The 26,474-nt window shown below is 38.2% G+C and overlaps 1 protein-coding gene across 3 annotated transcripts in view; it reads left to right on the top strand.

Annotated features, from left to right (window-relative positions):
• The first annotated feature begins 5,187 nt into the window (after window positions 1-5,187).
• The window catches only part of arap1 (ArfGAP with RhoGAP domain, ankyrin repeat and PH domain 1), a 90,637-nt gene continuing 69,350 nt past the window's right edge, over window positions 5,188-26,474 (top strand). The window contains exons 1-2 of one of the 3 annotated variants that reach the window (XM_081370545.1): window positions 5,188-5,315; window positions 15,291-16,102. In XM_081370545.1, the coding sequence (XP_081226671.1) occupies window positions 15,354-16,102 (749 nt within the window). In that variant the 5' untranslated portion in view covers window positions 5,188-5,315; window positions 15,291-15,353. Of the gene's footprint in view, window positions 5,316-13,144; window positions 13,166-15,290; window positions 16,103-21,221; window positions 21,504-26,474 lie in introns of those variants that run through there. The other 2 variants (XM_081370546.1, XM_081370547.1) reach the window with 2 other exon arrangements.

Genomic DNA, 26,474 nt, shown 5'->3' with positions numbered 1-26,474 from the left:
AAAATAAATATATTACCGTGTAAATGCACATACATGTACCCTGTAATTTTTTAAAGACTATACAGTATGTATTGATACACTATTATTACAAAAAGGTACGCAGTGAAGGTTCTCGCTAAATTGCTCCCAGTGTAAGATTGTTGTATCATAATAGTAGAATAAGTTTCCCTTAGTTCTAATATACTTACAATATAAATAATGTGTTAATTCTCCTGGTTGTTACCCCTTTATTCCCAAAACATTAGGCTACTTATTGTTCCCTTATATTTACATGTAAGTACTTTATAGGTACACTACACTATAATTGCAAAAAGTTACACTGTAAATTCGTCTTAATTACACAGTACTTTCCGGGCTGTAATCTAAAGTGTTACCGGATTTTTATTATAAAATTAACAAATAAACCAGGGCCGTGCAGAGACCTCTGGAGGGGCAGGTGCTCAAAGTATAAAAGGGGGCACATGGAACAAGGCTTTAAATAGGGCTGTGATCAAAATACAGTAACAGGAGTTTTCCAGCCTCAAAATGAGGCGGATGTATTTTAATAATAAGATAATTAAATTAGTATTTTTTTTGTAGATCATCATATAGCCTAATGTGTTTCCCACATTATTTATGTGGGTGGAGCTTGGTATCTCTAGGGGGGTCCGGGGGGGCATGCAAGAAAATTTTGTACATTTTAAAGATAAATTCATTAATCTGGTGCACTTTGAGTCACCCGAATCCACTGTTAAAAATAAATAATCCATCCGCAAAACCGCCCATATTCTTTGATTTAAATATCTGCATCTGATCATCACATTACAATTATTCAAATTCTCAGTGTTAAGCATGATAATATGGTAACATCACACTGAAGTAGGCTGATTTAAAACGAACATTTATTTAAAATAAAAGTTCTTCTTTTGGCAAAATTACATTTCCTTAATAGCCTAAACAGAGGCTTTACTCCCTTCAAGCTTAAATTGTCAATGTTTCATTACATCACTGTTTGAAAACACTAATTTTTTGTACCTTTTATAAAGGGCATTTTTCCCCTAATTTTATTAAATGTATGCTCCATCTTTCATTTCAAATTCTCAAATTTGATCAATATATTGTATTAAAATAATAAGACACTAGGCTGTTACCAATCAAATTAAATAATTAACATTGAAAAAGTATAACTGTATTAAATTAGATTATTTTAAATATTTTTGAATATACAAATAAGGAATGTTGAAAATAATGATACTTTATGAAACTAAACCGCCAGTAGGAGGCGGCAGGCGACCGTCTTAATGAGCGAGTCATTGAGTCATTCATTCAAACGATTCGTTCAAACGGCTGATTTATTCAGAATGAGGCAGTTTATGAATGGGTAATTGAATCTTTGACTCAACCGATTCGTTCAAAATGCTGAATCATACAGTAATGCAACAAGTGTTGCTGTGATCTTTGTTTGGAACTATTTTCGTTGCTGAAACAGAACAAAAATAGTCATTGCGTCTAAAATGTAAGTGACTTAATTTTAACTATTTGTTTATTGACCAGCTATGAAATCAGTCTCGGTTTCAATCTTGATGGCATTCAGGAAAACAGTTAGGCTACTTCTATAGCTTAACGTTCCACACAGCAATTTAAACAACATCTCTGCATGCTCTCTTCACGTCGTCCTAGTAAAATAATTATAATAAGTAAACGAACATCAAAATCACTTCGCTGAGAATGAAACGCCACTTACCAGCAGCCGCAGATTTGATGATATCCTCTGGTAGTGCGCATAGCCACGCGAAATTAAAAAGAAATGTGCGTGCAGCGTGAGGAATGAGTTAGTCAGGTGAAAGGTCATCATGTGGGTCATTTTATTTACGGCTAAATTATTATTAATTAATTTTACTAATAGTTAGGTTGGGCAGGCATCCACAAAAGGGCCTTTAATTACAAAAAAAGTAGAGGAAATTTTGCCTTGACAAAAGGGCACTTTGGGCACCAAGGGGCAAAGGGGCAGGTGCTCAAGCACCCAACGCCCCCCCCCCCCCCCTCTGCACGTGCCTGAAATAAACTTTAATATAAACATGCATTAACATTGAACAAAACACTATAATATTAACATTTATTTGTGGTTTAAACCACAAAATAAAAAGTAAATTATATTATTAAAAGAAAAACATCATTCTCTCACACACACAAACAAACACTCTCTTTCACTCTCTTTAAAGGTGCAGTGTGTAAGACTGACAGCTAGTGGTTGAAATAGGCAATTCTAAATATCTGAGATCGTTGTTTCCCCGCCTCCACAGACTTGACTCGACTTCAATACGCTGTGTTTCCCGCCTGGCATATAAAATGGACCATAGACTGTAAAAAAAAAGATAGACGACGCCCCTTCACTCTCTTCCATTCCTGGAGGATGCTTGAATGCTGTAGGGAAAATGCCAGTATGGAGGGATGAGTTGGTGATGTGTGTGAGTGGAGGAGCCAGTTCCTCCTCTCCTTCCCAGCTGACCTGGGGGGCGATACATGACTACAATATGGATCTTAATGGGAGTTGTAAGTGTAATAGCATGATATTCAAACGAGTTGTAAGAGTGAGTTGAGTATTTCCAATTGTTAGAAATGAGAAGCCCTGAACCCCCACCGCTCCCAGACTGTGAGGGGAGAGAGAGAAGGAGAAAGTGTTAGAGAGAGCAGAAGGAGTTGTTGAGTCTTCTGGACGAATCAGTCAAGCCCAGGATACTAAGAGTAGATTAAGTTGCAAAGGCTGGAATGAAGTCAGTTTTATTGACTGCTGACTGACAATTCATAGACCCACAAAAAAAAGGAAAGATGAATGGGATGCAGATTAGCAGTATTGCGCTGCCTTCGTTGTGTGATAGAGCGTTGTTGAGAGACAACAGGAATGTGCTGAAAGCTCAAAAGAAAAATCTGTGAAAGGAAAGGGAGAAGAAGATAATGAAGTGCCTTGCAGGTGTCCTCGCTCGGTGGAGTCGCACAGGTAGAGTCACAGGCCTTTACCCGAGTCGGCTGAACACGAGGAGGCTGAACGCAAGAGCTGAACGTGACAGCGCGTACACTACATAAATATAACAAAAATATAATACACAAATATATATATATATATAAAAAAACCGAATACTGTCTAATATTTGATGGATGTTCTGTCAAGTCTTCGTCGTCGGTTAGGAACCTAACCTCTTTGATACCAATATTTCATTTGAAAGTCAAGTTTCTAGCATCTGTAAAACAAGTTTGCATAGATCTGCAGAAACCACAAAAAAATTAATCTCCAACCCAGATCAAACACTACTGGACAGCTAATGGACCAGCGGGCTAGAGAGCGCTCATGGACCGTTTATTATTCCTTTTGTAAACGTGTGTTTCGTCAGCTTTAGTGTCCCTTTGTGTGTGTGTGTGTGTGTGTGTGTGTGTGTGTGTATCACTTCCTGTTGTTTTAGAGAGCTGTTGTAACACCACGTGGACAGTACAGTAAAACCACAAGAAAGAGTCATGTGACACACACAAGTCTGTTGGGTCATTTGAAACAGTTACAGCTAAACTGTGAAGAAATGGGAGCTCTAGCGCAAGCTCTACCGGGAAGACTCATTATAACATCATTCATTAATCATGTCATTCATTAACCACAGATCTGGCCAACACTCGACATATGGAGTGTTTAAGACCGGTTCACACCCATTACTATGTTCGCAGAAACTGACGCTGGGGTTCACCCCCGTCCTCCTGTCCATCCATCGGGAGTCTTCATCTTCATCTTCATCTTCAGGCAGGAACTGCAAGTAACTAAAACCCTCTAGATTTGGATTACGGACGGGGACTACGCCAAAGAACTTTAACATTTCATTTAGCATACAAACTGTTAAATAAATCATATTCATACATTCTCTTGCCTCTCGAGTTTTTCTGGTAGAAATCATATTTTCCCTCCTCAGGCCCAAAGTGTCACACTGACAGAGTTCATCAGTCTTATTCTGAGACTACAGCCTTCAAAAGAGCAAATTATTAATCACTTTTTGGAATTATTATTGTTTTTTAAGTTCAATGATTATAAAGTCCCTTACACACACACACACACACACACACACACACCTAGCACCACCATCATACAGATAACGTGCTAAACGCACCCACACGAGACTTTAGAGCCTGCTAGACTCTGACTCACTCTTATCTTACACTAGTCTACTGATGATGATGATGATGAAAATCATACTTAATACGTCTTTATGAAGCAGCATCCATATGAACAAACAGATGAAAATAAAGTGTTTTTCCTACAACTGACACATTATATAATCAGACTCATTTCAGACACATTTGCACACAAAAAGTCTTATTTCTGAGAATAAACAAACATGCATTGTAATAAGGGCAATATCTATTGTCTGAAATGGCATACTGCATGTTATAACAGAACAGAAGGAGTATATGCTGCAGAATGCTAGTATGCAAGTATTCCATCCCAACACGGTCTAATATTCACTCCTAGACCTGTAGCGCCACCTACCGGCCAAAGCTTGTACATGCAGCTGTAATCAACACTATAAAACTACAAAATAAAACTGCAGGGTCCATAAACAACAGCATATATCAGCCAGATCACAAATTAAACACTTCTAAAGAGCATGACCAGTGAAGCATGCTTGCAAAATACTTTACTGAAAGACCACTGAAATACAAGCTTAAAACCCAGAAAGTCCTGTTTAATTATCCTGAAATTTACAAAAATAAATGAGTTAATAAATATTATATATTGTTGATTGTTTAATTTTATGTATTTACGTGAAACGCTTATACCATACCATATGTGTTACTTTTCTCAGCGCTGATCAGGATGGACCAATCACGTGTCGAGCATAAGAACTCGAAGAGGATTTGAAAATTATAATATTTATAAATAAACCCAAAAGAAAGTTTCCTTTCGTATGCCAGATAACAACACTTATAGGTTATATGTTTAAATTATTAGAGTTCTAGCGATCATACAAATGTGCCAAACAAGACGAAACCGAGGTGAGGTGTGAATGCGGCTCAGTGGTGTTTGTGTGCCGCGCGCCCCTGAAGAATTTGACCGTTGTGTCGCATAGCAACCGCAGTTAGCGGTATTTGACGCGAGTGTCGCGTCGCGTCGCGTCTTGGTCTTGCGGAGTTTCACACGCGCTCATGTGACGCGCCGCCTACGGAAGAAGTTTCTTGCAGATTTTCTCTGTTTCAGTGGAGAAACACACACGGACTAGTGTAACTTACAGCCGTCCGGAGAAAAACTACAACAATATCCAGAGCTACAAAACAGGCTCAAGTTCTGCGAGAGAGATTCTGTAAGTGTGTGTGTGTGTGTGTGTGTGTGTGTGTGTGTGTGTGTTTGTGTTTAACTGAGTTTATCAGCGTTACTCAAGTTTGTTCACTGCGCGCGTTTTGCGTTCAGTCAATAAACTGAATTTACTGAAACACACAGATGATTTTATCAGCAAAACTCGAGGAAATCTCAGCATGTGATTCTCCAGTCTCTCAGTCTCGGAGTAAACCCGTGAATATCCGTTATATTTAATATCACGGGACTAACTTTATCTATCTATCTATCTATCTATCTATCTATCTATCTATCTATCTATCTATCTATCTATCTATCTATCTATCTATCTATCTATCTATCTATCTATCTATCTTTTTCTGTGTTTATAATGTGTGAGTGAGTTTAGATGCACTTGTCGAGTTTGAAGGAAACACTGGATCGTGTGTGATTGAGACAGCACAAGCAGGTATGAGTGTGTGTGTGTGTGTGTGTGTGTGTGTGATGTGGTCTGAAACCACAAGATTTCACAGTCGTTGTGGGGAAACTAATAGAGTTCTTAAAGAGATACAGCACTAATACTAACTGTGAAGTTCTTCATGCGGAGGATTCAGTTCCTTTAACACACAGAATGGAGATCTGTGCGACACACACACCCACACAGAGGCGTTTAACTGTGTGTGTGTGTGTGTGTGTGTGTGTGTGTGTGTAGAGGGGTTAGCAGGTCCAGTGCTGTGTCTGGAATGTTAATCAGCTTGATGTTTGTTATGAACACTGAGTCTCGCTTGATGTTGTTCTGTTTCTCAGAGAATGTTCAACACTTGCAGTTCCTTGTCGGTTATAAACAGTTATGAGCAATTCAGCTTTTATCACACACCTTTAGTAAAGCAGAACACGACGAGAGACTGAGAGTGATAAAACATGTATATATCAGCTGATATAATCAGATTAATAACTTTGATTAATAATAACCGTATCTGTTGATTAACAGAAGTTGTAGTTCTTGTATCAGTTACAAAACCATTATCGATAGTTAATAAACATGTTCTGTTTTTTATTATTGTGTAAGTGTCATTTCAGTCATTTTATTTGCTGTTTTTTTTCTCTGTATATTGGTATATCAAGCATTAACTGATATTAGGATATAATCAGATGAATAACTTTGATTAATAATAACCAAATCTGTTGATTAACAGAAGTTGTAGTTCTTGTATCCAAAACCAATTACAAATGATAGTTTATGGTATTTATTATTGTGTAAGTGTCATTTTATTTGCTGTCTTTGAACTTTTTCCGCATATATTGATGTGATTTGTTCTCTAGACGTCACTATCAGGCATTAAAACTGGTTTATATGAGGATATAATCAAGTTGCAGTTCTTGTATCGGTTCCAAAACAACTTTATCGACAGTGAATAAACATTTCTGTTATTTATTATTGCTATTATTTGCTATCTTTGAACTTTTTCTGTGTATTGATATGATGTGTTCTCCAGACGTTAAAGCTGGTGTATTTTGGCAGTGTGTGTGTTTGCTAGCGCTGTGAACGTCTCTCCTCAGCATGATGATTAGCTGGCCAACACTTCACAGCAGGCGTGTGTGTGTGTGTGTGTGTGACTTTGTAAGCATGTGTTAGTGAGACTTTAACCACAACTTAGACACTTGTTTGCTCTTTTCATCCTGTTTCTGACTAACGTGTCGTTCTGAGCGGAATGTTTTATCGAGGTGTTTCATGGCCTTCACTTTCTGCTGTTCCTCTGGACTCTCGATGTGTGTGTGTGTGTTCTTCTTCTCAGACCGGCTGTGTGAGGAAGGAGGACTGCATGTGTGTGTGTGTGTGTGTGTGTGTGTGTGTGTGTGTGTGTTTACAGAGGTGTTTTTAAAATATATATTTAATGTGTTTTTAGGGCTAAGTTAATGTGTCCACTTAAGACATACATACATTATATATATATATATATATATATATATATATATATATATATATATATATATATATATACAGTACAGGACAAAAGTTTGGAAACATTACTATTTTTAATGTTTTTGAAAGAAGTTTCTTCTGCTCATCAAGCCTGCATTTATTTGATCAAAAATACAGATTTTTTTTTTTTAATATTGTGATATATTATTACAATTTAAAAGAATTGGTTTTCAATTTATTATACTTTAAATGATCATTTATTTCTGTGATGCAAAGCTGAATTTTCAGGATCATTACTATATTAATCACTCTAATATGATGATTCATTATCAAAGCTGGAAACAGTTCTGCTGCTTAATATTTTTTCATAACCTGTGATACTTTTTTAGGATACGTTGATGAATAAAAAGTAAAAAAAAAAAAAAATAACAAATAAAAAAAAGAAGCAAATGTTTTAAAAATAGAAATCTTTTGTAACAACAATATACACTACTGGTCAGTAATTTGGGGGCAGTATTTTTCTTTCTTTCTTTTTTTTTGACATAAATCAATACTTTTATTCAGCAAGGATGTGTTAAATTGATAAAAAGTGATAGTAAATATTATTAGAAAATATTTTTTATTTTGAATAAATCCAGTTCTTTTTAACCTTTTATTCATATATTAGGCAGCAGAACTGTTTCCAACACTCATAATAAATCCTCATATTAGAGTGATTTCTGAAGGATCATGTGATAGACTGGAGTAATGATGCTGAAAATTCAGCTTTGCATCACAGGAATAAATTATTTTTTAAAGTATATTCAAATAGAAAACTATTATTTTAAGTTGCAATAATATTTCACAATATTACTGTTTTTTTCTGTATTTTTGATCAAAGAAACGCAGCCTTGATAAGCATTAGAGACTTCTTTCAAAAATATAAAAAAAACGTAATGTTTCCAAAATTTTGACCTGTACTGTATAAAAATGTAATATTTCATTCTGCTTCATATAACATGTCTAATATTTAAACAAACACGGCATCTGTTAAAAGGATAGTTCATCTGAGGATAAATGTCCAGACTAGAGCTGGACAATATGGCCAAAAATCACATTATTACAGTTTTCTTTTGTATTTTTAATCAAAGGAATGGTGAGCAGAAGAGACTTCTTTTAAAAACATTAAAATCTTACCAATCCAAAACTTTAATACAAATTAATAAAGCGCAGATGGAGGAACTCAGATTCACTCGTGTGAGATTGTTAGTCACGTTACATGAACTGCTACCGTTAAAATACACTTAGTTGTAGGTTTAAAATGTGAAATATGGCACATTTAATGTCCAACAACAAATGTAGGCTATATTTTAGTCAGAATTATTGCGCATTTGTGTCGAGAGGCGCACGAATCGTGATGATGTCGTGGTTTGTTTCTGTTAGCTTATCCAGTACAGCGCGGTGCGGCTGCGTTGCTAATCAGAAAAAGGGCGGGAAAAGGTTCTTCCTGTTGACGAAAACCCTCTGAGTTGGTGGAAAAAAACGTGCAACCACATACTTGACCAAACCTGCACATCGGTCAGAGCTGAGTGTGTGTGTGTGTGTGTTTATCAGCTGAAACACTGTCAACATAAGTCAAGTCTCAGATCAAGCTGAGCGTCTGGTGTTTGTGATGATCAATATGTAATTTTCCAAGTATCCACATTATATTTTATGTAAGAACAATTATTTAAAAAGGTAATGCACTTTAAAAAGTGAATGTCATTTCACTTCAGTAAAAGACACAATGCTTGATTTGGTTTATATGTGCGTATTGCGCTCGCTTGCGTCCTCTTGTGGGCATAAGAGACAATACAGTAGTTTTTATCTCTTAAGTACAGCCTTTAGAATTCAAATGTAATTCAAATTTTGCTAATATTTATAGCAAATAATATCTATATAGCTATAGAATTTAGCTTTTCAGCCATTTTGATTGACCTACTGTATATTGATATAAACCGTATTGCCTATAACGTTTATAAAATCAATATATCGTACAAACTCGATATACGGCCCAGCCCTATTCCAATCCCAGAAGAAGATGCTTAATCAAATGTGAACATAAAATACTACATATTCTTCACTATATGAATTAAATATATTTTTGTTCTTATTAAAGCTGCTAAAGTTATTCAGTCAAGAGTTTCTCTTTGATCCACAGTATGTATATTAGGCCGCTGTCACTTTAAGACTGAATGCACGGGTCCATTACACTGATACACACACTGGTTACTCTCACTCCAGACATGAGCTGTGTTTACAGTAATACTCCACACGGTGGGCACTTCGACTGTGTGTGCTTATCTGAACATTAAAGCGCAATAAGACGTGAAAGAGAGCTGGATTCACGACATCGAGTTGTTTTTCACTGCTCTTAATGCTCTTTATTGTCTCATTTCATCACTCTAAAGTGTTAGTAGTGCGGTGTATATTTACATACTGCAAAGTCTCTAACGTTTTTATACCGTCGCCCTGTTTGTGAGTGAACTATCCCCTTAAGACATTGATAGACTAGACACAGAGGCAACTGTTTGATACACTCACAGGTCAAAGGTCATAGGCTGAGCATGACCATCAGTCAGATGCAGAGGTGTGAGTCATGAGCGTTGTGTGTGTGTGTGTGTCAGCTTTAGTGAGGATTTGAAAACTTCAGCGCTTTACGTGACCTCACCGTCCGTCACACTCCGGATGTTTCACTTCTCACTCAGCACGTCTCGCTCTCGCTCAGCTGAACTACAGCGAGAGGCCAGCGACTGTGCAGTTCAGGATCATTAGTGGCGCTCGGGAAACGATTTAGTTTATTTTAATATTGTATTTTAGTGTGTTTTAGTAGTTTAGTAAAGACTTTAGGTACCTAGTAGTATGAAAAAAACACTATGGAAGTCAGTGGGGTCCAATCAGATGTGTTGGTGACCCATATTCCTCAAGATGTCTTTAGTTTCAGCAGAAGAGCATTCATACAGGATTGGAGGAACTTGTCGAAATATCTATTTTTAGTCACATGTGTGACCCTGGACCACACTCTCAGAAAAAAAGGTACAAAAGCTGTCACTGTGGCGGTACCTTTTCAAAAGGTACACTTTTGTACCTAAAGAGTGCATATTAGTCCCTCAAAGGTACATATTGGTACCAAAAAAAGTGTACATATTAGTTCCAAAAGTGTACATATTAGTACCTAAATTAAGGGTACTGTCCCAGTGACAGCTTTTGTACCTTTTTTTCTGAGAGTGCACAAACCCAGTCTCGAGCCGCACGGGTTTATCTGTGGCAATAGCCAACAATACACTGTATGGGTCAAGATTATAGATTTTTCTTTTATGGCAAAAATCATGAGGATATTAAGTAAAGATCATGTCCCATGAGGATATTTAGTAAATTTCCTACCGTAAATATATGAAACATGTGTTTCTGTGAGTGAATGCAGCACAATCGCCAACATATGCACAACTATAAAGGAGATTTTCTATTATTTCGACCCTCAGATTCCAGATTTTCAATAGTATCTCGGACAAATATTGTCCTATCCTAACACACCGTACATCAGTGTTAAGCTTATTTATCCAGCGCTCAGATGATGTATAGATCTCAGTTTTTGAGTGGTGTTGTGGTCCAGGGTCACAGGTGTGAGTGAAGCGCCCACAGGTGTTCAGAGACTGTAGAGACGGCCAGATTCAGTCTCGTGTTCGTTTCTCTACTATTACTAAAGTCACAATAAGTCCAGTCTGGGGATGCAGACAGCGCTTTATATTCCTGATGTTTTCAGATGAGCTGCTCTTGTGTGTGTGTGTGTGTGTGTGTGTGTGTGTGTGTGTGTGTGTGTGTGTGTGTGTGCTCATGTTCATGGTGTTTCTGCAAACGCGTGTGACCTGAAGATCCAGTCATGAATGTGGATTGTTTAGTTTTCCTCCGGTGAGAATGTGCTGAGGAGTGTGTGTTTACTGTACGTCTGAGAAGATCTCTTTCCTCAGAGCCTGACATCTCACACACACACACACACACACACACACACACACACACACACACACACACACACACACACACACACACACACACACACTCACTCTCTCTCTCTCTCTCTCTCTCTCTCTCTCTCTCTCTCTCTCTCTCTCTCTCTCTCTCTCTCTCTCTCTCTCACACACACACACACACACACACACACACACACACACACACACACACACACACACACACACACACACACACACACACACACACACACACACACACACACACACACTAACACACTCTCACACACACACACACACACACACACGCACACGCACACACACACACGCGCACGCTTGCACACACACACACACACACACACACACACACACACACACACACACACACACACACACACACACACACACACACACCCTGCCATTTCACTCAAGTGTTTGTTTGCATTTAATAGATGCTCTTCCTGGTAAATGATATTTTTAAATGAGGAAGTAATACAAAATGTGTGTGTGTGTGTGTGTGTGTGTGTGTGTGTGTGTGTGTGTGTGTGTGTGTGTGTGTGTGCAAGCGTGCGCGTGTGTGTGTGTGTGTGCGTGTGCGTGTGTGTGTGTGTGAGAGAGTGTGTTAGTGTGTGTGTGTGTGTGTGTGTGTGTGTGTGTGTGTGACAGTTAAAATGCTGAAACTGTTTTAATATATTAATATATATATATTTCCTAATATATGAGGACTGAATGAGATCATACCTGTGCAGAACACACTCAGCCCTCAGAGCTGCGAGACCAGTGCTAAGTTTAGTTTGATATGTGATGAATATCTTCATATAGTTCCTGGTTCCTGCTAATAAGACTGTGCAGAGGAAGTGCTTCGGCTGAACATGATTCACCAGGGTTTCGTGAACAGCACCTGCGCTACCCCGACTTCATCAGATCGATACGGACGGTCAGCGTCTGCGTCGCACGGCTTCAGCATGTCGTGTGTGACAGCTCAAACACAGCGGATCAGTGTGAGCTAGGCCGAACTGATGTTACGTAGGTTTTATTAATCAATAATATTGTTGTTATTCACTCACTATATGTGAACATTGCTTATTAATGTTACGCCGGTAACACTTTACAATAAGGTTCATTAACTATAACATGAACTAACAATGAGTTACAGTATTTATTTAACGTGTTAGTTAATAATAATCCAGCTGTCCATGTTAGTTCACAGTGCATTAACTAATGTTAACTAATACAACCTTTGATTTTAATAATGCATTAGTAAACGTTGAAACTAATATTAACTAAGATGAATAAATGCTGAAGTAGTGTTGTTTATTCTTAGTTCATGTTCACTACTGTAGTTAATTAATGTTAACTAATGAACCTTACTGTAAAGTGTCACTCCTAATATGATGAAAATGGCTTCGTTAATGTTTCTTCTCTTGTCACATTGACGTACGTTACGAATTGCATCAAATGAATAACATGATATATTTTCACTTCAAAATGGTGAAATTGGACAAAAAATACACTACAGTGTTTGAGGGCGGGGCTAAGAGACGCTGCTCAGCCAATCAAGACCACAGGCTGGCATTATGCTAATGAGTAACAAACATATACGCAGGTTGAGCAGAGTTTGATCTTTGAAACGTTGCAGAGCTTTTACATCCACAAACATCTCTATTACACACTATGTGAAAGGAGATATAATAGGGACACGTGTAGCGCTCATATCGCACAGCAGATATCTGTGGCTCATCTGACTGATCATAAACTCGACTGGAAAAATGATCTTATCTGAGCAGGAAAAGGAAATTACAAACAGGAAATTAGCTTTTTTTCTGAAATGCTGTGTCTTTATGATGTGGGCATTGATATTAGATTTTGTCTCTGTGTGTTTTACTGCAGAATTAGACAAAATCAAAGGCGAATAAATGAGCAGGGCTCAAACGCAACTACTGCCACACTGGAGCTGAAGTGGGGAATCTAGTGAGTACATTTACTGGTGGTGTTCGGCATCTGGGCAGTGTAACTTTATTAGGATGTTCAGCTATAAAATGAAAGTTTTTAAAAAATCAACTTGATTACATTTTAAAAGATTCATTATTGTTAATGAATTATATTAATTTAGCGTGTTAAAGTTGTATGCATTCATCGTTTCACACTGCTTTTGATAATAAATTTGGATTAAAAAATAAAAACTGAATCCAGAAAACGCAGAATTTCTAATGAAATCAAACGTATTTCATAGTGCACTATATAATGGTTAATATTTTAATAAGTTATTCAGTTGTTAAATTGACGTTTTAATTAAGATGCCGAATGAATTCCGTAGTGAGTAATTAAAACGAATGAATTTCATAGAGTCCTCCTTGCTGTTGAGACTTGTGAATGTTAATGACTGAGAGTGTTATTGCTCTTGTGTGACGGATGGCTGGTGGTGTTCCTCATTTGTAAAGGCATCTGCTGAATGACTGGCATCTGAATGTGCCCGAGTCGGTGTTTCTGGGACGCCTGAGGTTCTGTTTCTCGTGCAGGAACTCTGTGTGTCATTTCCCACCACATGCAATGAAAATATGAGGAAGAAATGCAGTAAATGTCAAGCATGCAGGCTCAGTTTCACTGAGAGATGCAGACGCACTCGTGCTACACACACACAGTTTATCATTAGCGATGATATTATTGACAGGGATCTTGAACTTGAATTTGACACTTTGAAATGTAAGTCTTGGAAAACCCTTGAAAACAGCCATACTTGAGAAGTGCTAGAATTAGTGGACGACGATAGGCTATATTAGACAATAGTGTTTCATTTAGTTGATAAAACAACCGTCGGATATTGATATAGGGCCATTTCGCATGGCTATGAGCGTGATATTGCTCATATCATTATTCAAGTATGTGATACAGATTTCATTCTTCAGGTCAATCATATATTTAAAGAAGAGAAATTCAAGTTTTATAAGGAAAGCGACATTTTTGTCATAGTATCCTTTTAACCCTCTGGTGCTCTTCGCCTGTAGGTAAAAAATTACCGTTTTTTTTTTTTGTCAATTAAATGAATGTACTAGCCTATATTTTAGTTTGATAATGTTTTTTATTTAATATTTTGTATTTTTAGGAGATTTTATGATACTAAATTATGTTTGCGCTGTATTTATAACCCATTTATTCACTTTTTGAGCATAGACCTGAAAATGACATTTCCAGCTTAAACTGGTGAATCTCGAACGCTTCAGAGCGACAGACTGACGTTTGATCTCTTCAGAGACGACATTAGGCAGATTATTGCTGAAGTGAAAAAAGTTTAAAAAAGTGAACTTAAAGTGACAGAATTTTACGTGTATTGTTATGAAAAATGCACAAAAATACTATTTTCAATTTTTATATGAAATAGGCTATATATTTTTTTTATTTTACTATAAAAATGCACGAAAATCAAAGCCATTAATCTTAAAGGTTAAAAGGTGAACTTAAAGTAACTTTAAGTGTACTATTGTATAAAGTAATTTTAAGTATATTGTTATGAAAAATGCACAAAAATACTATTTTCAATTTATATATATTTTCAAAATCACATTTTATTCTAAAACTGCAAGAAAATCAAGGCCATAAATCTTAAAGGTTAATAACTCGTAAGATTTGAGTATGTTTTGCCACGCCCATTTTCTAAATGACCCTGTTATAGCTATCCAAAGGGGGAAGTTACACTTTTTTTTTGATAATTATTGATCTAGAGAGTCCAGAGAGTTGTACTGCACTGGTTTGGTTCCGATCGGGCGAGAAACCTAGGACTAGTTCACAGAAGCAGGTTTTTTATATAATTGTGAATATTTATTGAACAATTTGATTGACAGCAGTGGTTCTTGAGGCAAAGTTGTTCAATATGGCTAAAGTTACCACATCCATTGCATGTGCTGAACTTTATGTGTACTATTTTTTTTTTATTTGTCTATTTACCTTTTTTAGAATTTAAAAGATAATATATTGTTTGATTGTTGATTGTAATCCTTCAAAACCAAAAAAGTAGTGCTTGAAAACTCCTTGAATTTCATTTAACAGTATCTGTACGAACCCTGTATTGATTATTAATCTCTTCTCCCTCTTTCCCCAGTCCCGATGACTCCCTAAGCGTGTAGTTCTGCCTCATCCCAGAGGGTTTGTGGGCGTTCCCGTCATGTCCTCGGTCCCGCTGGAAGGATCCCAGCTTGTGTCGGAGTGGCTGAACCACCTCCGGCTCGACCAGTACATCTCCGCCTTCCAGGAGTGGGGGCTGGGAACGCTGTGGGAATGCCAGGATTTATCCTCTGCGAAGCTTCAGCGAATGGGCGTGGCTCTTCCCGGCCACAGAAAGCGGATCCTCGGGAGTCTCCGCAAAATCTTCCCATCGGACACCGAGATGGAGGACGACGAGGAGCGAGAGGACGACAGACCCGTCGCCAGAGAAAGAACGAAATTCGTAACGGAAAACAAGCGTTTGCCTCCCGTCCCGCCTCGTCTCATGCCTAATCGACCTCCCGTTCCCTTCACTCCTGGCTCCGTAATCACGGAAACACCTGAACGAGCCACGCCCATCCCAACTCCGAGGCCACGCCCACAACACCTTCCTCTTAAAGGGCCGGCGCAGCAACTCCAGAAGAGCGAGAGCAAACACTCCCCTCAGTCCCCTACATCCTCCTCCTCTTCTTCTTCCTCGTCTTCGGAGCGCTTCCACCTGTATGAGCAGTGTTCATCTTCCTCTCAGGGAGAAGCGGGCGCTCCTCCTCTTCCTCCGAAGAGCTACGCCGTGGGTGTCTCTAAAGAGCCTAAAGACGAGCCGGCGCCGGTGCCGTACAGACCCCCCCCCGTTCCTCCTCCTCGTGTGTCCGTGTGCTCCAGGACTACAAATCCCAGAAGCATGTCGACCGGAAGCCCTCCCGTTTTCAGGTACAACACACACTTTGTTTGGTGTAGCGAGCTGCTTTAGTATGTGTACTGCTCACTATTCACCTTATTTTTAACGGAAATACGGGCGCAGCCAGTTGACGGTATTTTGTGCGAGACTTCCGGTCAGGCACTTCCGGTCACTGGCGCGCTAACTCACTTTTCACCATAGCGGTTAATTAAACAAGTGTTCGTAAGAACTAACTCATCTTTATGGCTTCGAGGAAGACCGGGATTGTTTGTGCAGTTAGAGGTTGTCATAATAACTGGTACAAAATAAAGGTTTACTTGGAGCAGGAGTGTTTTAATCATCGAAATCATTGACATTTTAATTATCAGGCGCCCTACGACCAGAGACAGACTGCGTGGCGTTTTACATGTCTTTGCACACCAGAAACGTGTCTGACGCGGCACTGCTAGGTGACATATGATAAGCCTCATTCATTGGTGATTAAATTCAACATAATGGGGAGAGAGTTGTGGAAGGCCTTTACTTAATGTTAAACATAAATATATAGCAGCAAAGACAACGTCGGCAGTATTGACGGCAAAATAGGCTACAGAATATTTCGTTCTGTATTGACAGGTGCAATATTAGAACTTTTTTTCCATTGCATTTAGATCTGTATTTGTCAAAACCTAAACTTTCAAACATCAAAATGTCATTTATTAATATGTATTCATGTCAAAATGAAATACAAACATATTTTCCTATTCTATTTTGCCTGGAAACGCTTCCAAAACGCTTGCGTGTCGCGTGAAAAATAGGCGTTGATTCTATTTATAGCATGCACGCGTTTTCCGCGCCTGTGAGACGCGCGTCTTTTTTTACTGTCTATGGTTCTAACCTGTTCTAACCTGTTAACATATAACAGGTTAGAACGAAAATAAAGCCGAAATAAAAAAGGACACGCCACGCAGCCAGTGTGTCGCCGGCCTGAGGAATCCCTTCGCCTGTGGTTAAAAGCTTTACATTTGAAGAAACCATCGAAACGACCGTATGTTTGTTCTTTTCATTTCGTGAGCACCCACAGAAGACCACCCGATACCAGAAAAGTGGCTGGGCTATGAAGTCTCAATAAAAAACTACATGATAAAAACTCCAAGGAGAAACAAAATCATTATAGTAACCCCTGTATAAAATCTAGTGATCATGGCATAATGGCATGATCATGGCATTTATTTTGTATGATTTACAATTATTTATAGCCATCTACTTATTGCTATCCTATGCTTTGGTTGCATTCTGATGGCATTATTAATACATTTGACATGACAAAATACCTCCATAGATATATTAGTCCAGCGTTGGCTCGACTGTGTTTAGGGCGGTGCTGAAGGCGCCGGTGTCGTGCCGAAAAGTGATGGTCTGCCGAAAATTGATTGCATTATTTATTGCAATAAGTAGAGGCTTCAATCATTTTGTTTTAAGTAGAATACTGCATTTTATGGGTTGTTTTCAACATTTAAAGGTATTTTAACAGGTAAAAAGGGCTGGATTGGTTGGTACACAGCAGGTAAAATAATGCAGAGTCATAAGGATAATTGCAAAAGAGAAAATGTCTTTATTTTTTATCTAGCTCAGCAGAAAGTCATGCTATTGGCTACAGTCTGTTTTCCAAATACAAACACGTATTCCATCGGCAACAACAGACTTCTATTATTTCCTATAATCATGTAAATGTCATACCTGATTAAGCTATAAACTGCAAACACTTACTTGGCCACAATTGTTATTATTATGTTAAAAGAAATGTTAAAGTATCACACAGACATACCTTTGCTATTACCACGGACATAAACTGATGGTTATTTGCACGTTAAGTCTGTTTGGTCCAGCTGTAGACGTAAAGAGACTGTGCGCAATAAATTTTCGGCGGACCATCACTTTTCGGCACGACACCGGCTAAGTTTTGGCACTCTGCCAGCTAGATGCATGAGTGTTTTCAACCAGGTCCGGTACCCTAACTGAGTGAGGCGGGGCTTTAGTTCTTTGTAGTATTCATCTGCTACGCATGTGTAACATTTTTCTGTCAACTCTGCATAATCCTTCGCGATCGATATCGTTATTTAGCCCAGGGAAGTGAGGAAACGGAAGTGCCGCACAAAAACCGGATATTGGACCCATGTTTACTTCCGCGTTCGAAAATAAGGTGAATAGAGACAGAGCGATGGGTTTAAAAGCTTTTTAACAGTTATAGCGCCACCTATGGTCCGATATCCATCAAAGTTTGCACGCTTGTATATCTGTGGCAGTAGCCAACAATACATTGTATGGGTCAAAATTATCGATTTTTCTTTTATGCCAAAAATCATTAGGATATGAGGTAAAGATCATGTCCCATGAAGAGATTTTCCTACCGTAAATAAATACAACATTTATGTTAGTAAATGCAGCACAATCGCCAACATAAATTGACAACTTTAAGGAGATTTTCTCAATGTTTCGTTTTTTTTTGGACCCTCAGATTCCAGATTTTCAAATAGTTGAATCTCTGCCAAATATTGTCCTATCCTAACAAACCATACATTAATGGAAAGCTTATATATTCAGCTTTCAGATTATGCAAAAATCTCAATTTAAAAAAAATTAACCCATCTGACTGGTTGTGTTGTCCAGGATCACAAATGTCGTATGTGCCCACTTGTGTTCATAACGTCTTAAGTTGTCGTTTAGGAGTTATAGGCTTTTGAGGATGTTTTGCCACGCCCATTTCTAAATGACCCTGTTATAGCTATCCAAAGGGAAGTTAAACTTCTTTTTTTTTGATAATTATTGATCTAGAGAGTTCAGAGATTTGTACTGCACTGGTTTGGTTCCGATCGGGCGAAAAACTTAGGGCTAGTTCACAGAAGTAGTTTTTTGACAAAATTCGAAATGGCGGAAAAATGTGCATGCCGGAAATAAAATCGGAGATATACGTTAAGTTCGTCTTGAGTTTTGCTTTCCAATGATATAAGACACTTGAGTCTGGGACAAACGGATTATGAGCCATTTTGCAGTTTTGATCGCTGTTGCGCCACAATCAAACACATTTATAAAAAAATTACATTAAAAAAAGCACATTTTCACTCGGACGAGTGAATGACCTGAGGAGCGCCCCTATTCACATATTACACACTATTCTAAGCCAATTTGTAGTTTAAATAGTGTGAGCAGTGTGTCAAATTGCAGTTTATTCATTGAGTGCAGTGCATTGTGGGATACAGCACCTCACACAGTGTGTTTATACTGCAATGCACATTTCCCAGATTCTGCAGGAACAGTGAGAGTAGTATCATTGTGAGCACTCATGACTCTGAATGCTTTTACTCAATGCATTTGCACAATCTAGTGTTTGTGTTTCCTGTGACTGGAGGTCATTGAGTCATGTGACCCGTAGACCATCACAAGGGTCAAACAGACCAGTGGAAACGAGTCAGCGCTGGGAAATGACGTGTTCTTCCAGGCAGTGGGAGTGTGTTCGGTTATTGTGATTCAGACCAACATCATCACACACTCTTGTATTGTGATGGTGAGAGCGCCACCCTGTGGTGTTCACAGAAACTGCACCCAGTGTTTATATATCTAGTATAATGTATAACTTGGAAACCATGCCACTATTTTGTAACTTAAAGTCCCCCAGTAGTTAATAATTTTATCCTTTAAAACTCATCTTTGATCACCAAAATTACATATTTAAACGTTTTTTCCCTGTAACAAATGTACAAACTAAAATTGACATAAACCCCGCCCCCTGGATCGCGATTTATAGATTATCAAGACAGAATATGCTAATCAATGACTAGAAGATAACTATACATAAACTACATAACTTCATCAACTAACCCTTCAGAAATGTTGTCTACATGTTGTCACTTCTTCTTGAGTCTCTCCATCATTGTCTGACTCCGGTTTGATCATAAAAGGCTAAAGTTTGTGAAATGTTCAGTGCGTGTCTGTGTGAGTGCACGCTGTTGTAGCTCCGCCCCCTGTGCCGGGAGCAGCAGCTCATTTGTATTTAAAGGAACACACACTAAACGCTGCGTTTTTGCTCACCCTCAAAAAGTGTTAACTTTAACACAAGTTTGAGCTAAAACTTCACACACAGACACACACACTTATTGTACATCTTGTGAAAAGGGCATTATACCACCGCTTTACATTTAATTTCTGTCACTGCCTAAACATGCCAATAACACACTCAGCAAAATATTGTCTGATCATCGTTATCGGCGAAATCCCAGAAAATATTGAGATATAACTTTTTGTCAGTATCACACACCCCTGCCTAAATACTGGATTTGACCAGCTTTACCTGTTTTTGATCGCAGGTCTGATTGATCCTCAGTTTTGGAGTGTAGAACATGTTGGGTGTTGTCTTGTTCAGAAGTGTTTCTGCACGCCAGCACTAGATGGCAGCACTTCTCTCCTCATCAGTCCGTGTGTGGGTTCCTCTAACCAGAAGCTGCTGACCCACAATGCCACGCGAGAGCACTTCTGCAGCTGTATCCCACAAGAAACGAGTTTTAGTGGCTTTCCACTAGTCAAAGTCAGCCTGTGATTCATATCCTTGAGAAACTGTGGCTTTAGATCCCCATTTCTGAGAAGTCTCGTCAGACATTATTTCCACGGCAATTAAGTTCTCAAGTTGAAAAAAACTCATTCTTATTAATGCACGTAAATGTTTTACTTTGGAGTTTGTTTTATCAATAATGCATTTTCATTATTTTTATATATAGCCTAAATATACATGTACAATTTACTTTTATAACTTTTAGATCGCTGTAATAATGATTTAAAGACTCGCATGAATTCAAAAATATCATTCTTATTAATGCTTGTAAATGTTTTACTTTTGAGTTTGTTTCTTAATAATGCTCATTAGTATTTTTATTATTGTGTATATAATATAATATATAAGTAAAATTTACTTAATTACCAATAAAGATTGCTGTAATAACGATGCATGACATTTGAATGCTTTACAATTCAAATATTAGATCATATTTTTCACATTACGCTTAAAAACAATGTTTTTTTCCCCCACTTCAATAATGAGAATTTAGTAATGAATAATGCCACAATGCAGAAACCCCCATGAATGCAGGGTTGGTGTGTGTGATCTGTGTTTCTGCATGTGAGCGTGTGGTGCAAGCGTGTCTGTGAGCATGCGAAACGGGAGGCAGAATTCAGGAAGCTCTTTGTTTTTTCAGTTTTTGTGAAGGTCTCAGCTCAGAGACTCGCGTCTAAAAGTGTTTTCCACTTCCGTCTGTTCTCTGTGTGGTCGGCTCGCTCGTTCTCCACGGGGTTCTCCGACTCTCTCGGGTCCTCACACTGGTTTACGGGACCCTATCTCCTGGTTTATCACTGTAGAGCGGGATTCTGCCGACTGTGATGGCCTTATTTGGCATGTTTGAGCACGTAAGTTCAATGTGGAAGTGAGTGTTTGTTGTGCTGATGATGAGGATCACTGTTCTGGGTGTGTGTGTGTGTGTGTATTGCTGTCATTCCTTGATTTCTGTGTGTTGTGTAGATGTCGTTAGTGCCCTGATGTTGTGTTTTGTTGTGAGTGCAGTGTGTGTGATCCTCTTCAGAGCCTCACGTTCACTTCCGATGGCAGTGTTTCTGAGCACTGTAAAACCGCAGGTTTGTCTTTCTCATGGTGTGTGCTCATGTCGTTTCTTTATCTGTGTGTGTGTGTGAACGTTTCACAGGTATAAACGCACTTTTCTTGCACTAAAACTATCAGTCATCATCAGTAACTTCCTACTGATCTCCGTGGTCGCGGTTGACCACTAGTTCACTTCTGGGCGTTTAGCGAGGGAACGCGACTGACCCGTTCTCTGCTTTCACGCTCTGTGATGTTGGTTTGCTCGTTTCAGATGAAGGTTTGTTTGATGAGCATCAGTATAAAGCAGCATGAGATCGACCGGCCTTTAAAAACACGTCAGAAACTCAGGGTCGAGTTCATCAAGGGTTGTTCTGTTGCGCTGCCAGTAGTTAGGCTAGTTAGATATTAGTGTTGGGCAATTGATTGATGTGGGTTTTACAGCAGTGGTTGATGCTGAATACTTCTAAATGCCAAATATTGACCAGTTAATTGACCAGTTAATCTATAACTGATCTGGTTGGACGCACTTTTAAGACGTTTGATTGTTCATTGGCATGTTCTCATTAGTCATCTTTATTTTAAATGAATCCGTCCACATACTGTAATGATCCATGGAAACTCCATTAGCGTCGTGTTTTTGAGTTTGACCTGCCTTTAAAAACTCATTAGAAACTCCTCTGGTCTGTTGCACCGCGAGGTGGGTTTACATTAGTAAGTTAGTTAGCTAGTATTGATTGATTGATGTGGGTTTTTATAGCAATGGTTGAGGCTGAAAACATCAAAATGCCAAATATTGGCCAGTTAATTGTCTGTTCATTAATTGATCTGGTTGGACACACTTTTAAGACGTCTGATTATTCATTGATTGGCATTTTCTTTGGTCAAGTGATGTTCTCACTAGTCGTCTTTAACACAAGGCGTTTTTTATTATTATTTTGAATTAATCCGACAATATACTGTAATGATCCATTAGCGTCATGTTTTCCGGACTTAAACCGTTTGTATATTGTAAAAAACATTTAGATGCATGAATCACTTTGTACAGAATCTCAGTTGTGCAGTTCCTAACAACTGGTTTAATTTGATATTTTAGGCTGTGATACGGTCGGGTTAGGATATATTTGTGCACATCATTTGTTTTAGAGTTGTTTTAATGAAAGATTATACATAATGTCTTGTAGAATAATGTGCGCTTATGAATCATTCACAAAAAGAGTGTTATTTATCCAAAAAAATGATAATAATTTTGAATTCACATTGATAGTTTCTTTCACGTATTCGTCACTTAAAGTGCAGGAACAGTAGGTTGTGTTAATAGGATTGAAACTTTAATCTGTTTTGTTAATCCGTTGATTTTCAACTCTAAAAAGAACCAATGAGAATTATTCTTTTCTATAAAAATAAAAATGATCTCAAGTCAAAATTTTAATTTTATCTGGAAAGTATAAAACTGCTGTGAAATATTATTCCAATGTAAATCAGCTGTTTTCTATATAGTAAAGTGTAATTTATTCCTGTGATCAATCAAACATCTAAAACCCATGAAAAATGTAAAAAAGAAGGAAAATTCTGAAAAGTCAGCTTTGCCATCACAACAATAAACTGACTATATTTTGAAATAAATACAAATAGAAAACAGTTTGTATCACTGTATTTCTGATTAAATAAATGCAGCCTTGGTGAGCAGAACAAACTTAATAAAAAAAAAATTTACATTTCTTTTTTAATTTTCAAACGTATGACCTCTTGAAGTGTACTTTATATTGGTAGATTGTTGTCGTTATAATATCCAGGCCATTTTCAGTGATTTTAATCCATAAGATCTAAACCATCAGATGAGATGGAAGGGCTTTGTCACAGGCTCTGGTGGGTTGAAGGTCAAACTCCCAGAATGCAGCGGTGTCTGTTTTCACAATGACATGTGAACTAGTGAAACTTCAGTCATCTCGGTCAGTCTGCGATCTATAAAAGGATGTTTGTATGGAAGCAGCTGCTGTCACATGCTGAGTAATCACACTACTGCCTTTTTTAGAGACGCCTCACTGCAGCATTTGCTGAACTTTGCATTAGGGCTGTCAAAAGTACCTGTACTTCATGTTTACATTTACATTGTTTCATTCAGCAGACGCGTTTATATGAGAACAGTAGAAGCAGTTAAACTAACAGTAGGACAACAATATGCAAGTGCTATGACCCCTCCCAGTGTATTCTAACACCGTACATAGAATAGATAGAATAGAAGAGAAAGTGTTAGTATTAACGGATGTTACTGCCGAAAAAGAAGCGTCTTCAGCCGTTCAGCAGTGGCAACTGGCAACCAGTGCAATATAGTGAGGAGAGGAGTGACGTGTGCTCATATACCGGGGCATGAACTCAACGGCCAAACAGAGGCTTTTACATTGGTGGTATAACGCCCTTTTCACAAGATGTAAAATATGTCTCTGATGTCCCCAGAGTGTGCATGTGTGAAGTTTAGCTCAAAATGCCCCACAGATATTTGTATATCGCATGTTAAAATAGTCACTTTTTAAAGGTGAGCAAAAACGCAGCGTTTTTGTGTGTGTCCCTTTAAATGCAAATGAGCTGCTGCTCCCGGCACAGTGGGCGGAGCTTCAAGAACTTGATTTATGAATTTATGTTGCTTATGTGTAGTTATCTTCTAGTCAGTGATTAGCATATTCTGTCTTGATAATCTATATTTGTTCCCGGGGGCGGGGTTTATGTAAATTCTAGGGTTGGTGATGTCACTAACCCGGGAGGAGCTCATGTAGTCCCTACCAGCCGTTTGTTGTAGTCCTTATAAAGAGATTTCGGTAAAAGAAAAAATCTCCCTTTGCTTTGGACTCTGAGTTGTAACTTTGCAGATGCTGTTTATGCTCAATCAGCAACATTACACACTAACTAAAGTTAGAAAAGTGACATCATAATCAACCACACCTTTAAGTGAGTCAGAATCAGCTCCGTTTGCCTTAGGTTTCGCAGAACTGATGCTGAACAAAAACTGGCCTGTGCTTCTGATTCGGACTGAATGAAACGCATCTGATTGGTCCTTGAGTTCATTCGCTCAACCTGCAGATCGTCACCTCAGATGATCACATACATCTTTGCCAAAGACTGATTTCATTCAAAATATTTCAAATGCAGAAAAAAACCCTGCAAGAACAATGAAGTTTGACTAGTATTGGTACTGTCACAACGCTACTTATCACTGTAGAGCTGCTTTGAAACGAGCTGTGTTGAAAGCACTAGGTAAATAAAGCTGACTCGGCATGAATGGACGGATTCTCTAGCCCTGAAGATCCTGTAACGTCCAACAGTTAAAGAGTACATGCATTTGGCTAATTATATGTCTTGTTATTGTCCTCTTAAGATGAATCATCATTTGTACGGAAATATATATTTATGGTTGATCCAGAAAGTCCAGGAATGCGAGAATGGAGTAATATTTTGAAAGAAATCTTTCAGTTTTTGTTGATGATTAAATTAAGTTGTTGGCTGGTTTGAGGATGTGAAAGCAGAACGGATCAGTCTGAATGAGTCTCTTCAGCGTTCCTTTTGCTGGTCTTCGGTTATTTGGTCATTGATTTCAACTCTCTGGATTTTCCTGAGGTCTTTTCTTCCCTGAGTCGGCGGAGAGTTTCAGAACGAGCAGAACTCAGTCAGAGCTGAAGGTCAAGTCAAGGGTTCATTCATAACTTTTGCAGATGTTTTGTTTTTTAAAATCTCTCTCTCTCTCTCTCTCTCTCTCTCTCTCTCTCTCTCTCTCTCTCTCTCTCTCTCTCTCTCTCTCTCTCTCTCTCTCTCTCTCTCTCTCTCTCCATCCCTCTCTCTCTCTCTCTCTCTCTCTCTCTCTCTCTCTCTCTCTCTCTCTCTCTCTCTCTCTCTCTCTCTCTCTCTCTCTCTCTCTTTCTTTCTTTTGTCGGTCAGTTGTTCTGTCGGGTCACAGGAAACTTCATTGTTTGATAAACCTTGAAACAAATGCTGTTCAGATACCGAAATAAACCTGTGATTTCCTCTAATGCCTGTAAGTGTAGGGTGAATGCCAGATGACGGTCACAACGTGCCCAAGCCTACCCTCTTTTACACAGAACACTTCTTTGTGGCGTGTTGTGTGTATATAACTTGTGTGTGTGTGTGTGTGTGTGTGTGTGTGTGTATAGTATTGTCATCATTTACTCATGTCGTTCCAAACCCATAAGACTTTCATTCATCTTCGACACACAAATTAAGATGTTTATAATGAATTCCAAGAGGTTTCTGTCCATGTAACCAACATTTTGAAGATCCATAAATGTGTCACTATGATTCAAGCAAGTTGTGTGAAGAGATATCAGATATTATCGCTTTATATGATGAACGGATTTAATTTAGGCTTTTACTCTCATATGAACAAACATCACATATGCTACACATAATAGATAGAATAGATAGATAGATAGATAGATAGATAGATGGATAGAATAGATAGATAGACGAAACAATAGATTTTAAAATTAATTGCATGCCATTTAGCAACAGAAGTCATCAATCTTTTATTAATAATATCATATTCTAATATCGATCTAGCTGTGTGCAACAAGTAGAGTAACGATATAACAGAACTTTCTGAGCGAGTAAAACAACACTGTGTTACCCCACAATTTTAATTAGTCAAATAAAGTGAGTATTAATTCAGCACTTGCGGCTATTTCATTAGAATGAAATAAAATAACGTAAATTTAATTGATAATGCAACTGTAACAAAGTTCAGGGAGGAAGGAGACGACAACTTTAATTATAAA

This window comes from Scardinius erythrophthalmus (assembly GCF_964197995.2).
Source record: "Scardinius erythrophthalmus genome assembly, chromosome: 7".
In the NCBI taxonomy this organism is placed as follows: Eukaryota; Metazoa; Chordata; class Actinopteri; order Cypriniformes; family Leuciscidae; genus Scardinius; species Scardinius erythrophthalmus.
Note: the sequence above shows the minus strand (reverse complement) of the source record. Positions and strands in the feature narration are given on the sequence as shown.